The 12,830-nt window shown below is 48.3% G+C and overlaps 1 protein-coding gene across 2 annotated transcripts; it reads left to right on the plus strand.

The window, feature by feature from the left end:
• The first annotated feature begins 7,138 nt into the window (after window positions 1-7,138).
• KLF4 (KLF transcription factor 4) lies at window positions 7,139-12,422 on the plus strand. Of its 2 annotated transcripts, XM_037152790.2 has the most exons (5): window positions 7,139-7,698; window positions 7,812-7,932; window positions 8,559-9,567; window positions 9,670-9,834; window positions 11,355-12,422. In XM_037152790.2, the coding sequence occupies exons 1-5, from the start codon at window positions 7,694-7,696 to the stop codon at window positions 11,528-11,530; spliced, it is 1,476 nt and encodes a 491-aa protein (XP_037008685.1). In that variant the 5' UTR covers window positions 7,139-7,693; the 3' UTR covers window positions 11,531-12,422. The 2 variants fall into 2 exon arrangements, with proteins under 2 accessions (XP_037008685.1, XP_037008684.1); XM_037152789.2 differs by having other exon boundaries at window positions 8,559-9,834.
• The last annotated feature ends 408 nt before the right edge of the window (window positions 12,423-12,830 follow it).

Below are 12,830 nucleotides of genomic sequence, written 5' to 3' on the forward strand. Positions count from 1 at the left end.
GGGGCAGAGGACGCTAAATTCAGCAAATAGAATCCGTGGGAGTATAATGTCTTAGCTTTCCTTCTGATGCTAGTTCTCCTGAAGAGTTTCCTCAGGCCAGGAAAATCAAGGAGAAAATTCTAGCACCGGGTTTTGTCTGCCGACTTGCCATCTTGGCCAGGTCATTTACTTTTTAAAGCTGTATTGATTTTCAAATGCATACAGTATGCAGTATTCTTCTTGTGGTCTTAAAAACAATCATAGAAAAAGGAAAAAAAAAACCATACTAGATAAAGATGGTAAATACCAGACCCTAAGTTCTTTAAGAAAACTATCACTACTATGTATCTTATTCTTAAAAGATATTACTATGTACTATGTTACATTTAAAAATAAACAACCCGAGAAGAGGGGTTTTGTTGTTGTTATTTTTTGTCTTGGGGTTTTGTTTTTTTTAAATCTTTTTAACATCTCAGAACAAGCTGAGGACACTGGAGAGTTGAATTTAACACAATACTGTTGGAACAGTTCAGAAACCTTTAAGATAATCCCATTAAGTTTATACTTTTAAGTGGCTTAAACAATGTATTAGGCCTAAATCTGGGGGGCTAAGAAGATAGTGATCAAACCTAAAGGTTCACAAAAAAGATTTCGTGTTTGAGAACTGATTTTCCAATGTCTGAGATTCATTTTCTGCTCCAAAAACTCAAATACCCAATGTTTGGGTTTTGAAAGGCAATGGATTTGGCCAGCAAGAAGAGTTGACTTGTTCTCCACTCGGCTTTAGTTTGGCTTTGGGTTATTTTTGTTTGTGTTTTCTAGTCAGTTTTATTACAATGCCCTGGCCAGGCTGTTCTCCTGCTTTCTGTCCAAATGTTCTGAGAGGCCGGAGTTACAAAGGACTTTTATCTTCAGTCTCATTCACAGAGCTTTTCGAAGAAGGAAAAATCGGATGGAGGAAGGAAAGGGATGGAGAACAATACCAAGCCAGCGAACTGGCAAGCAGAGAGAGGTGTTATGGACGACCAGGGTTCCCCGACGAGTCGTTCCATCCAGGCAGTTCTGCTCACTCCCTTCACTCTACAATGAACATGTACTGGGCGTTTATTCCAAAGACGCTACAGTGGAACACAAGCCACAGATGAGGACCCAGATTAAGTGGTCCACTGGGCAAATGGCACAGCGGAGTCACCACACAGATTTATTAGAGCTCAGAGGAAACAGGACCAACCTGGGTGGAACGAACAGACCAAGGGACAGTTCAGAGGGCTCCCGAGGGGAGAGAAAGCATTTCAGACGGTAAAAAACAGCCAGTGAAAATACACATTGTGTACTGAGAGACTCGAGAGAAGAGTCATCCAGTGAAAGTTTAGGGAGGGTGGGGTCCGTCTCTAGAGATCATCCTGTAAAGTTTGTCTACAGCCAGAGTAGGAGGAGATCTAGGTCCTGCTCCCTCAGGCTATGGGTTGCCGGTGGGGAGGAGGTGAGCAGAAGTGAACCTTGGTGATCTGTGAGCAACATGGATTGGATCTGGATCTCTAGATCCAATAGTCCCTCAGGGAAATTCCTGAGGGACTATTAGGAGGGAGGGGGAGGAGGGGAGGAGGGAGAGGAGGAGAAGGAGGAGGAGGAGGGAGACAAAAAAAAGTTTGGAGCTTAGGGCAGTAACTAAAAGTTCTAAGTGAGGAGTGCTTGAAACAAGGCAGCTCAACTTATAGTAGGAAAAAGAAAGTAGAGATATTTAGGGGTGAAACTTGTTGAACTCCATGGATGCTTGGGTGCCCAGATCAAAGAAAATGAGGAATTGAGGGAAATCTAGGTTTCTAGCTTGGGAAGCTGGGGAAGAGTGATAAAATAACGTGGGGAAAATGACGAGAACAGTCTGGGTGAACTGAGCTTCCTGACAAATATGAGGATTAATGAGGGTTGAAAGGAAAGACAGGCTTCCTGCTAACAGACTGCTCAAAAAAGGAAAGGTACTATTCAAAGTACCTTTTTTTTCCCCCAAAAAAGGAGAGGTATTATTCATTCAACAAACACTGAGCATTACCTTGAGCTGGGCAGGCTTCCCTACTAGGACTTGGGGATATAACAGTGAATAAAACAATAGCTGCTGTCCTCGTGAAGCTTATGGTCCCCTGGATAGTACTGGTGACAGTAATATATATATCATGTATTGACTGTCACACCCTGTGCTAAACACTTTACTTGGGAGACCCCATCTATAATCCTCATCGCTTTAAGAAGTAGGTTCTATGGAGACACTGCAGCAAAGAGGGTTGCCTTGCCCTGGTGAATACCCAAGGCCCCTCCCCCTTATAACCTAACAGGTGTGCTGAGACAAAGAAATGGGGCCCAAATGAAAGAACAGAGCAAAACTCCAGAAAGAGAGCTAAGTGATGAGATAGCCAACCTTTCTGATGGAGAAGTTAAAGCCCTGGTAATCAAAATGCTCACGGATCTGACTGAGCTTGGTTGAAAAAAATCAAAGAACAAATGAAGGATACCCAAAGTGAATTAAAGCAAAATATTCAGGGAACCAACAGTGACAGGAAGGAAACCAGGACTCAAAGCAACAATTTGGAACAAAAGATCCAAAATTGGTGGATCTTTTGTACCTACTATTGCAGTGTTTCAATAGAACCTACTTCTTAAAGCGATGAGGATTATAGATGGGGTCTCCCAAGTAAAGTGTTTAGCACAGGGTGTGACAGTCAATACATGATATATATATTACTATCACCAGTATTGTCCAGGGGACCATAAGCTTCACGAGGACACCATCTGTTGTTTTATTCACTGTTATATCCCCAAGTCCTAGTAGGGAGCCTGCCCAGCTCAAGGTAATGCTCTGTGTTTGTTGAATGAATAATGTACCTTTCCTTTTTGAGGAAAAGTACATCAGCAGGAAGCCTGTCTTCCCTCTCAGCCCTCAAAACATCCAACCAGAACAGAATGAAGAAACGAGAATTCAAAAAAGGGAAGAGAGACTTATAAACCTCTGGGACAACCTGAAATGTTCCAATATCCAAATTATAGGGGTGCCAGAGGGAGAACAAGAGCGAGAAATTGAAAACTTATTTGAACAAATAACAAAGAAAAACTTCCACAGTCTGGCGAAGGAAATAGATTTCCAGGAAGTCCAGGAAGCCCAGAGAGTCCCAAAGAAGTTGAACCCAAAGAGGAATACACCAAGGCACATCATCATTAAGTTATCCAAGATTGAAGATAAGGAGAGAATCCTAAAAGCAGCAAGAAGAAAGGAGAGAATTACTTACAAAGGAATTCCCATAAGACTGTCAGCTGATTTCTCAAAAGAAACCCTGCAGGCAAAAAGGGGCTAGAAAGAAGTATTCCAAGTCATGAAAGGCAAGCACCTACATCCAAATTGCTCTATCCAGTAAAGCTTTCATTTAGAATGGGAGGGCAGATAAAGTTCTTCCCAGATAGGGTCATCATCACCAAGCCCTTACTATATGAAATGTTAAAGGGACTTACCTAAGAAACTGAAGAAGATCAAAAACTATGAACAGTGAAATGACAACAAATTCACAACTATCAATGACTGAACCTTAAAAAAAAAAGGAAAAACAATGAAAACAAAAACTAAGCAAACAACTAGAATAGGAACAGAATCAGAGAAATGGACATCACATGGAAGGTTTTCAGTGGGGAGGGGGAAGGGAGGAATGGGAGTGGAAGGTACAAGGAATAAGAAGCATAATTGGTAGGCATAAAATACACTAGGAGAGGCTAAGACTGGTATAGGAAACAGAGAATTGAAGGAACTTATATGTACAACCTATGAACATGAACTAAGGAGGGGGGGTTGGGAAAACTGTAATAGCATAATCAATAAAATATACTTAAAATACAGTTTATAAAAGTGAAATAAGTGAAAACTTATAAATAAAATATACAAAGAAGTAGGTACTATTAATATCCTCCATTTTACAGAAGAAACAGGAAAAGCGAGATCATATAACCTGCCCAGGTAGAAAGCAGCAGAGCCAGAACCCAGACCCAGGAAATCTAGAGCTAATTCCCACTTTCTCAACCTCTGTGCAAGACTGAGGTTAAAAAGAGGCTGGAGTTTACAATGAGATGTAAGTGGAAGAGAAGTTTTGCTACCTCGTGAAAGCCCCTCTCACAGTTATTCATCAGTAGGTATTTCATTTCAAACAATTTGTATATGTAAAATTATCTGTTACTTTTCCCTCTTTAAAGGCAGCTCTTCTTAAAACACACACACTCACATTACCAAAAAAATAAATAAAATAAAAGCAGGTCTTCCTAAGTCCCCTGCAGCCAGGTGCTTGGATCCAGCTGCCAGTTCTGGGTGCAGAGTCCCCCACTGAAACCTTTATGCGGCCTTCTCAATCTATCACACCCTCCACCGCTCCATAGTAATCCCTTAGCGCTAATGGTTTCCATCACGTCTTATGCCAACAAATGCAGTTTGTACTGAAAAAAAAAAATCTGTAATTTCAAGGATGTTAATAATTAACTTCCCTTCCACAAAACTTGTAATATCAGTTTGCTGAAATAAAGTCACCAGTAAGTGTTTAATTCTTCTTTAAAGGGTGTCTTCTGTTATTATTAGAGTACAATTTAGTCATCAAAGGTTTACTCATCCTCATGTTTATAAATTATATAGGGCAGGGATTTAACTCTTCTGGACCTACCTGTTCTGAAAAGAGGGAGGGTCATAACCCTGTTGCCACAGCAGGCACCTGCGGTGAAAGATGATTTGTGAAGAGCTCCCTACCTCTTTTAGAAATGAGGCAAATACAGAGATTTCCCTCTGTGATGCAACCAGAGGAACAACCAGATAGTTGCCTGCCACGAAGCGGCACTGGCTTTCTTCCTCCAGCAGATCTATTGGGAAACTCAAGTTCATCTTTTTAAATGGAGTTTCAGAATCCTGTCTTGATTATATGACATAATAATAGCAGCTTTCCCATTCATCTGCCTAATATTGTATTTCATTGTGGTGGTTACTTTTATTAAGGGGCAAAGGTTACTGCCTTAGAAAACTTAAAACAAAGCAGAAAAACACCTCATACACTGGCTACCTAAGTTGGAAACTCCAAATCCTGCCTTACATGTTTACATTCTGAGGGTGATGGCTGCTAATCCAGGGCTCATGCAACTTCCCTGAGGTTTAGGAACCCTGGCCTTAATGGAAAGTTGGTAACTTTTCCATGTAATCCTCAAATCCTAGCATCCCGAGACATTTTGGCATCACATAGACGGTGTGTGTGTGTGTGTGGGGGGTGTTAACAGGTGTTTTCCTTTCTTGATCCCTGTTTTTGAAAACAGAATTATCTTCTGAGTTAAAGTAACTGGCCTGCTCCTATGGGGTGGGGTGGAACCCCTCTAGGCCGAGGGAGGGTGGGTCATGGTTTTCATGCCAAAGCACGCCCCTCCCCCCAGCTGCGGGCCTTTACAGCCCTTGGCTTATGCCGAGTGTAAGGATGGAAGTCATCTATAAGCGAGTCCAATTCCCTGTTTAGCGTTGGCAGGGTGGGCGTGAATTCATTCGGAGAGAGATGCATTCCAAGAATGCTTCTGTGGTCGGTAAGAATTGGAAAAATCAGGGATAACAAATATTCTTAGGAATCCTAAAAGGTACCATAATCTCAAGATTCAAACAAGTGACAACAACTTGAAGTACTAAGCAGGTATACTTCAAAGAAGGTGAGTCACACTCTGCCCAGGGCTGGAGCTGGCCCCTTTTCCAAGACCCTCTCCTCCCTTTTTCCCCCTCTGGACTGACACCCGGCGTGAGTTGCAGCATTTACTAGCGAGGGATATCGGTGGAAAGAGCGGGCGGAGCCCTCGGCACGCCTGAATCCAAACTAAACACCTCGCAGGCGGACGTTTAGCAAGCGATACCGAACACCGCGCTCACGTTTTTAAAAAAGGCACTGTTTGCAGAGAAGACATTGGACGAAAACATTTCCCGGCTGGAAAATTACTGATCACAAACTAAACGGGGAGTGGGGGTGGGGAAGCAGAGTTATAAGCCTGAAATGACGATCACCGTTTCCTCTTCACTTCCCGGTGGACGGAGACGGCAGCCGCCAGCTCGGCGGGCCCCGCGCGAGAACCGGAGTCCTAATGTATCGCTCCGCTTCCTGGCTAAGTCCCTTTCAGTGAGGTTGACCGCTCGGAGCCTCAGTCAGGGGAGCGAGTCGCCGTTTGACCTTTATCTCGCCATTTCACCTCTTTATGAGTCAGTCTGCTCATCCATAAAGTGGAAAGGTGAGTGAGTGGCTGACAAAATGCTTGAGATTCCCTGGTCGAAAGGTGTCAATCCCCGCGCCGCGCAGGCCCTGTGGCCCGCCCCCACCCCCACCCCCCACAGTAAATCTTGAACCCTTTCACTCGCTTCCCCGCTCCCTTAAATGTCAAAACCTTTACTCCTTTCCCCCATGCGGTCTCTCCACGCCCTTCCCAGGCGCGGAACAAGCGCCCCCCACCACCACTCGAGTTTTCTCAAGCTTCCAGTCTTCGTTACACGGTGCTGGGCACCCGCCGCCTCTCGATACACTTTCCCTCACCCGCCAGAAGAGCCCGCGAAGAACCACGCGAGGCCAGGCCAAGCGCCCGCATTGGCGCTGGGGACCAGAGCCCGACTCCCGCGTACGGGAGGGAGGGACGGAGGGCTGCATGAGTCACTCGAGTAATCGCGCTTTTCTCTAGTGCGCAGTGTCCAGCGTGTTCACCAACCCCTCCGACCCACCGGCCTTCTGAGCCCCGGCCTTCGAACCTAGTAACTACCCTGGCCGCACCGGGACGGGACCTGCGCCGGGGACTCAGAGCCCCGCGCCAGGACCGCCGCCGTCACCGCCGCCGCCGGCGTCAGAGCGGCTCCCGCCCGCCAGCTGCCGGGCTGGCGTCACCGCGGGAGTGGGCCCCGCCCGCGCCCCTCCTTCCCCTCCAGTGTCCCTCCCTCCCCCCGCCCCCACGTGCGCCAAGTTTGTTTATTTAGCTGTCATGGCAACGCGAGTGGGGCTGGGGGGAGGGGAAAAGAAAGAGAGAGGCGGGGCCTAGAGGCGCGCCGCAGCGAACAGCCGGTAGGAGGCGGGGGAAACGGACGGAGCCAAAGTTATAAGTAAGGAGTGCGCGTCGGCTGCCGGCAGTTCCCCTGCCGGAGAGAACGACCGCCGCTGCGGGCGCGCGGGGAGCAGAGGCGGTGGCGGGCGGCGGCGGCGGCACCGGGAGCCGCCAAGTGCCCCTCCCCGCCCCTCTGGCCCCCCACCCATCCACCCACCCGCCTGCGGCCAGCGCCCATGGCCGCGCGCGCCTCGTTCAGCCCCCCGGACTCTACGCCGTGCGCCGCCGCCCAGTCCTCAGATCCGCGCCACCGCGGCCAGTCTCACCTGGCGGCGCCGCCCGCCCGCCACCCCGGCCACAGCCCCAGCTCTCACAGCGACAGCCGCGGCGACCGCGACAGCGGTGGGGGACGCTGCTGAGTCGAAGACAGCAACCCGGCCACCGGACTTACTCGCCTTGCTAATTGTCTTATTTTTATAAGAATTTACGGCTTTTCTAAGAACTTTTGTATACAAAGGAACTTTTCTAAAAAAGAGACATTTCCCACTTATATTTAATCTAAAGAAGGATCTTGGGCAACTTGAGGTTTTGGTTTTGGCTTCGTCGTTTTTTCCCTCTTTGTTGACTTTGGGGTTCGCGTACCCCCACATTAATGAGGTAGGTGGAACGCAGGGCGAAAGGAGGGGTGAGGGCTGGTGGGGCACACCGGAATGGCGATCGGGAGTGGGTCCCTTACTCCTGCCTTCCTTTGCGCCCCACCCGGCCCACAGGCAGCCACCTGGCGAGTCTGACATGGCTGTCAGCGACGCGCTGCTCCCGTCCTTCTCCACGTTCGCGTCTGGCCCGGCGGGAAGAGAGAAGACACTGCGTCCAGCAGGTGCCCCGAATAACGTGAGTGTTGCCCTGGGTCGTGGGGAGCGTCCGGTGGGCTTCTGTGGGTAGGGTGGGGATGGGCGGAGCCCTGGAGTCACCGAGAACCCTAGGGCCAGGGGAAAGAGTTCATAGGGCTCCGCAGCATTCCCGGGATGGCTTCTGCGCTCTTGGCTCAGCTGTACATGCGTGTGGTCTGGACAGCGCGAAGCCTCCGGGGGCGTACACTGGGTCCGCACAAGTCCCCTATCGCGCAGGCGGCAGGGCAGGCGCGCGGGCCACCAGGCGGGTCTGAGAGCTTGGCGCGTAGGCGTCTCCGTGGCGAGGGCACACCGGGAGAACCTCAGTGTCCCAATTCCGGGGACGGCGGGAGCGTCCCAGGATCTGGCGGGGGAGGGACCCAGGCTGGCGAGCCGCGGCGCTCGCTCACACGCAATCGGGCAGACACAACTTATCACTGTTGTTGCCGACGCACCGCCTCTCCTCGGACCCGGGTGTGGGCCGAGATTGGAGCACTGGCACTGGAGTTCCGGGCGCTGCCTGCCCATTCCCCAGGATTTGGCGGTGAGGTCCTCCGGGCCAGCCAGTATGTCGGGTGGCAGCTGGAGACTACCACTGACGGTCTCTCTCTCGCCCTGTCCCTGCAGCGCTGGCGGGAGGAGCTCTCCCACATGAAGCGACTTCCTCCTCTGCTTCCCGGCCGCCCGTACGACCTGGCGGCTGCCACCGTCGCCACCGACCTGGAGAGTGGCGGGGTCGTTTGTGGTGGCAGCAATCCGGCACTCCTACCCCGGAGAGAGACGGAGGAGTTCAACGATCTCCTGGACCTGGACTTTATCCTCTCCAACTCGCTGTCTCATCAGGAGTCCGTGGGCGCCACCGTGTCCTCATCGGCATCAGCCTCATCCTCGTCCTCCCCATCGAGCAGCGGTCCTGTCAGTGCGCCCTCCACCTGCAGCTTCAGCTATCCGATCCGGGCCGAACCGGGTGTGGCACCCGGCAGCACGAGTGGCGGTCTCCTCTATACCCGGGAGTCAGCGCCCCCTCCCACAGCTCCTTTCAACCTGGCGGACATCAACGACGTCAGCCCCTCGGGCGGCTTCGTGGCCGAACTCCTTCGGCCCGAATTGGACCCAGTTTACATTCCGCCGCAGCAGCAGCAGCAACAGCAGCCGCAGCCGCAGGCGCCGCCGCCGCCAGGTGGCGGGCTAATGGGCAAGTTTGTGTTGAAGGCGTCGTTGAGTGCCCCTGGCAGTGAGTACGGCAGCCCGTCGGTCATCAGTGTTAGCAAAGGCAGCCCGAACGGCAGCCACCCGGTGGTGGTGGCGCCCTACAGCGGCGGGCCCCCGCGCATGTGCCCTAAAATCAAGCAGGAGGCCGTCTCCTCCTGCACCGTCGGTCGGCCCCTGGAGGCCCACTTGGGCACCGGACCCCCTCTCAGCAATGGCCACCGGCCGCCAGCGCATGATTTCCCTCTGGGGCGGCAACTCCCCAACAGGACTACCCCGGCCCTGGGTGCCGAAGAACTGCTGACCAGCAGGGACTGTCATCCTGCCCTGCCGCTTCCCCCAGGCTTCCATTCCCACCCGGGGCCCAGCTACCCACCTTTCCTGCCCGACCAGATGCAGCCGCAGGTCCCACCACTCCATTACCAAGGTCAGTCCCGGGGATTCATAGTTCGGGCTGGGGAGCCCTCCGTGTGCCGGCCCTCTGGGGCCCACTGGATGTCGCTCACCCCACCACCTTCTTCACCCCTAGAGCTCATGCCACCCGGGTCCTGCATGCCTGAGGAGCCCAAACCTAAGAGGGGGAGAAGGTCGTGGCCCCGGAAACGGACAGCCACTCACACTTGCGATTATGCGGGCTGCGGCAAAACCTACACGAAGAGTTCTCATCTCAAGGCGCACCTGCGAACTCACACAGGTAGGAATACAGAAGGGGCAGAAAGGAGAGGAGGGTGGGTTGGTGGCCAGCCCCACTCGCTAACTATGGCTACTCCTTGGGGGCCTCCCTTGGGATGTGGGGTGCAGTCTATCTCTTCCATCTGGATCACGGGAGAGAGCTGCAAACGGCGCCGACTTTTTTGCCCAGGAGCCTTTTGCCTTTTGGATGGTATCAGTGCTTAAATGTGCAGTTTTGTCAGGCCTTTGAAGGGCAGGGAGATTCCAGGCTGAACCTGGGCCTCTGTCCTAGTTTAAGGAAAGCACTGTCCTTGTAATCAAGAAATTATACTTTGCTGTGGAAATGCATGATGGGTTTTTTAAATCCATTTTTAACTTTCTAGACCATTTGCATTGGCTGATTCCTTCCTAGATTCACTCTATTTTTAATTTTAGTCTTAAGTTAAGCTTTATTTAATTTCAAGAATTTAATGGTTCTGATTGCTGAGATGCTGATTTAGGATTCTCAGCTGCAGAGAATTTCCATATCAGTTGAAGTAGTAGGTACCCAAGGTCATGTGGGTGTAGCATTTAGTGAAATAACAGAAATTGGATACAGGAAAAGTAGTCTCCTGTGGCTTTTTTAGACTCAATTTAGTGGGGTAGAAAATTATGACTTGGTTTAGGCCAAGAAGAAACACACTAGCAGGCATAACTTTTCATTTTATTTCTATCACTGTGATATCTTGATTCAAAGGAATGAAAATGTTAGTCCTGTAGAGGTGTAGGCTAGGTGGTATTTGTGTTTTCGGTGCTCAACTCTTAATGCCCCTCTAAAAGAGAATGTGCATGATGTATTCTTATGAACTAGTATTCAATATGGCCTTCAGGAGTATTAAGAAATTCCTAGATCCTTTCAGAGTGGGATACTTGGAGAGTTTGTTTTAATATTGGGGCTCATGTTTTTTGGGGACAGACTCCAATTTTTTTTAATGGCCAATTCTTAGTATTTCTTAAACTTTGTATTTTTATTATTGAGGTGAAATTCTCATAAAATGAAATCCTAACCTTTTTGAAGTGTACAATTCAGTAGAATTAAGTACATTCATAATGTTTGACTATAACCCTCTAGTTCCAAGACATTTCACCACCCCAAAGTAAACCTCAAAGGAGCTGAGGCAGTCTACCCCCAGCTCCTAGCAACCACTAGTCTGCTTTCTGTTTCATTGGACTTAATCTATTCTGTATTACCATGTTTTCTTGGATAATTGACTCGCTTATCATTATGTAATACCCCTCTTTATACCTGATAATTAACCCTCGTTCGGAGTTTTTCTGATTTTCTTCCCTGTTCTGAAAATACTCCAGCTTGCTTTCAGCTAGTATCAGCATTTCTATAGGCCTTTTGGCATTTCATTTGTTTTAGAAATCTCATTTTTTATTGAGTTTCTGGAGGTGATGTTGGTTAATCAAATTATGTAGGTTTCAGGTGTACCGTTCTGTAATACATCATCTGTATGTTTATTTGGCGATGGCTTCAAGGGCTTTATTTTCCTGTTACAGGTGAGAAGCCTTACCACTGTGACTGGGACGGCTGTGGGTGGAAGTTTGCTCGCTCAGATGAACTGACCAGGCACTACCGAAAACATACCGGGCATCGCCCCTTCCAGTGCCAGAAGTGCGACCGGGCATTCTCCAGGTCGGACCACCTTGCCTTACACATGAAGAGGCACTTTTAAACCCCGAGAAAGTGGATATGACCCACACTGCCAGAAGAGAATTCAGTATTTTTTCCCCGTGAGGGAAGGAGCCCAGCTGGAAAGCACTACAATCATGGTCAAGTTCCCAGCAAGTCTTGTGGACAGATAATCAGGAGACAGGAGGAAACCCAAAGACAAATCAAAGAACAGAGGAGGGGGTCTGTGACTGGATCTTCTAAACATTCCAATTCTAAGCCCAACTTGAATATTCCTGGACTTACAAAAACACCGAGGGGGTGACTGGAAGCTGTGGATGTCAGGGTATAAATTAGATCCGTGAGTTGGGGGCGGGGGGGTGGGGGGGAGACCAGAATTCCCTTGAATTGTGTTTCCATGCAATATACCTATAAAGATCACTTTGTATTCTCTTTGCCTTCTAAAAGCCATTATTATGATATTAGAAGAAGAAGTAAGTAAAAATTCAGGTACAGAAAATAGACTAAATGATGGTGCTTGGTGAGTGGTGAGTCTTGGTTCTAAAGGTACCAAATGAGGAAGCCAAAGTTCTCACACTGCTGCATACTTTGACAAGGAAAATCTATTTTTGTCTTCCGATCTACATGTATGACCTAAGTCAGGTAAATAGACCTGGTTTACTTTAACCTTTTTATGCAGACAGTCTGTTATGCACTGTGGTTTCAGATGTGCAATAATTTGTACAATGGTTTATTCCCAAGTATGCCTTAAGCAGAACAAATATTTTTTTTCTATATAGTTCCTTGCCTTAATAAATATGTAATATAAATTTAAGCAAACTTCTATTTTGTATATTTGTAAACTACAAAGTAAAATGAACATTTTGTGGAGTTTGTATTTTGCATACGCAAGGTGAGAATTAAGTTTTAAATAAACCTATAATATTTTATCTGAACTCTGTTTTCGTTCTGTTCTGTTTACCCCTGAAAAAGTACGTAGCAGAAATGTCCATTTAAACACAATGGGTAGGGCTCAGCAGATTAAAAGAAAGCTTTAAAAGGCTACTTAGTTTTACTATGGCTACCACCAATGCGGTGGGGCTGAACAGTGGGTGCTGGAGATCACAGATTTAAATTTACCTGTCTCAGGTTGCTCTTTCCAATGTACTTGAGTTTTCCTTACCTGAGTATGAACTGACCGGTAGAAAAAGCTCAATCAATCATTCTTCAGTTTGCTCAGTTTAATATGAAAGTATTCATAAAATAAATATACACATTCCAGTTTCGCATTTTAAAAGATCCTTATGGTTTCTTAAAATTAAATGAAAATTTAAAATATAAAAATCTGTCTCTTGGAAGCCTGG

The sequence above is a fragment of the Artibeus jamaicensis genome, unplaced genomic scaffold (assembly GCF_021234435.1).
Source record: "Artibeus jamaicensis isolate MK-2021 breed Jamaican fruit bat unplaced genomic scaffold, CSHL_Jam_final scaffold_1964, whole genome shotgun sequence".
Classification (NCBI taxonomy): Eukaryota; Metazoa; Chordata; class Mammalia; order Chiroptera; family Phyllostomidae; genus Artibeus; species Artibeus jamaicensis.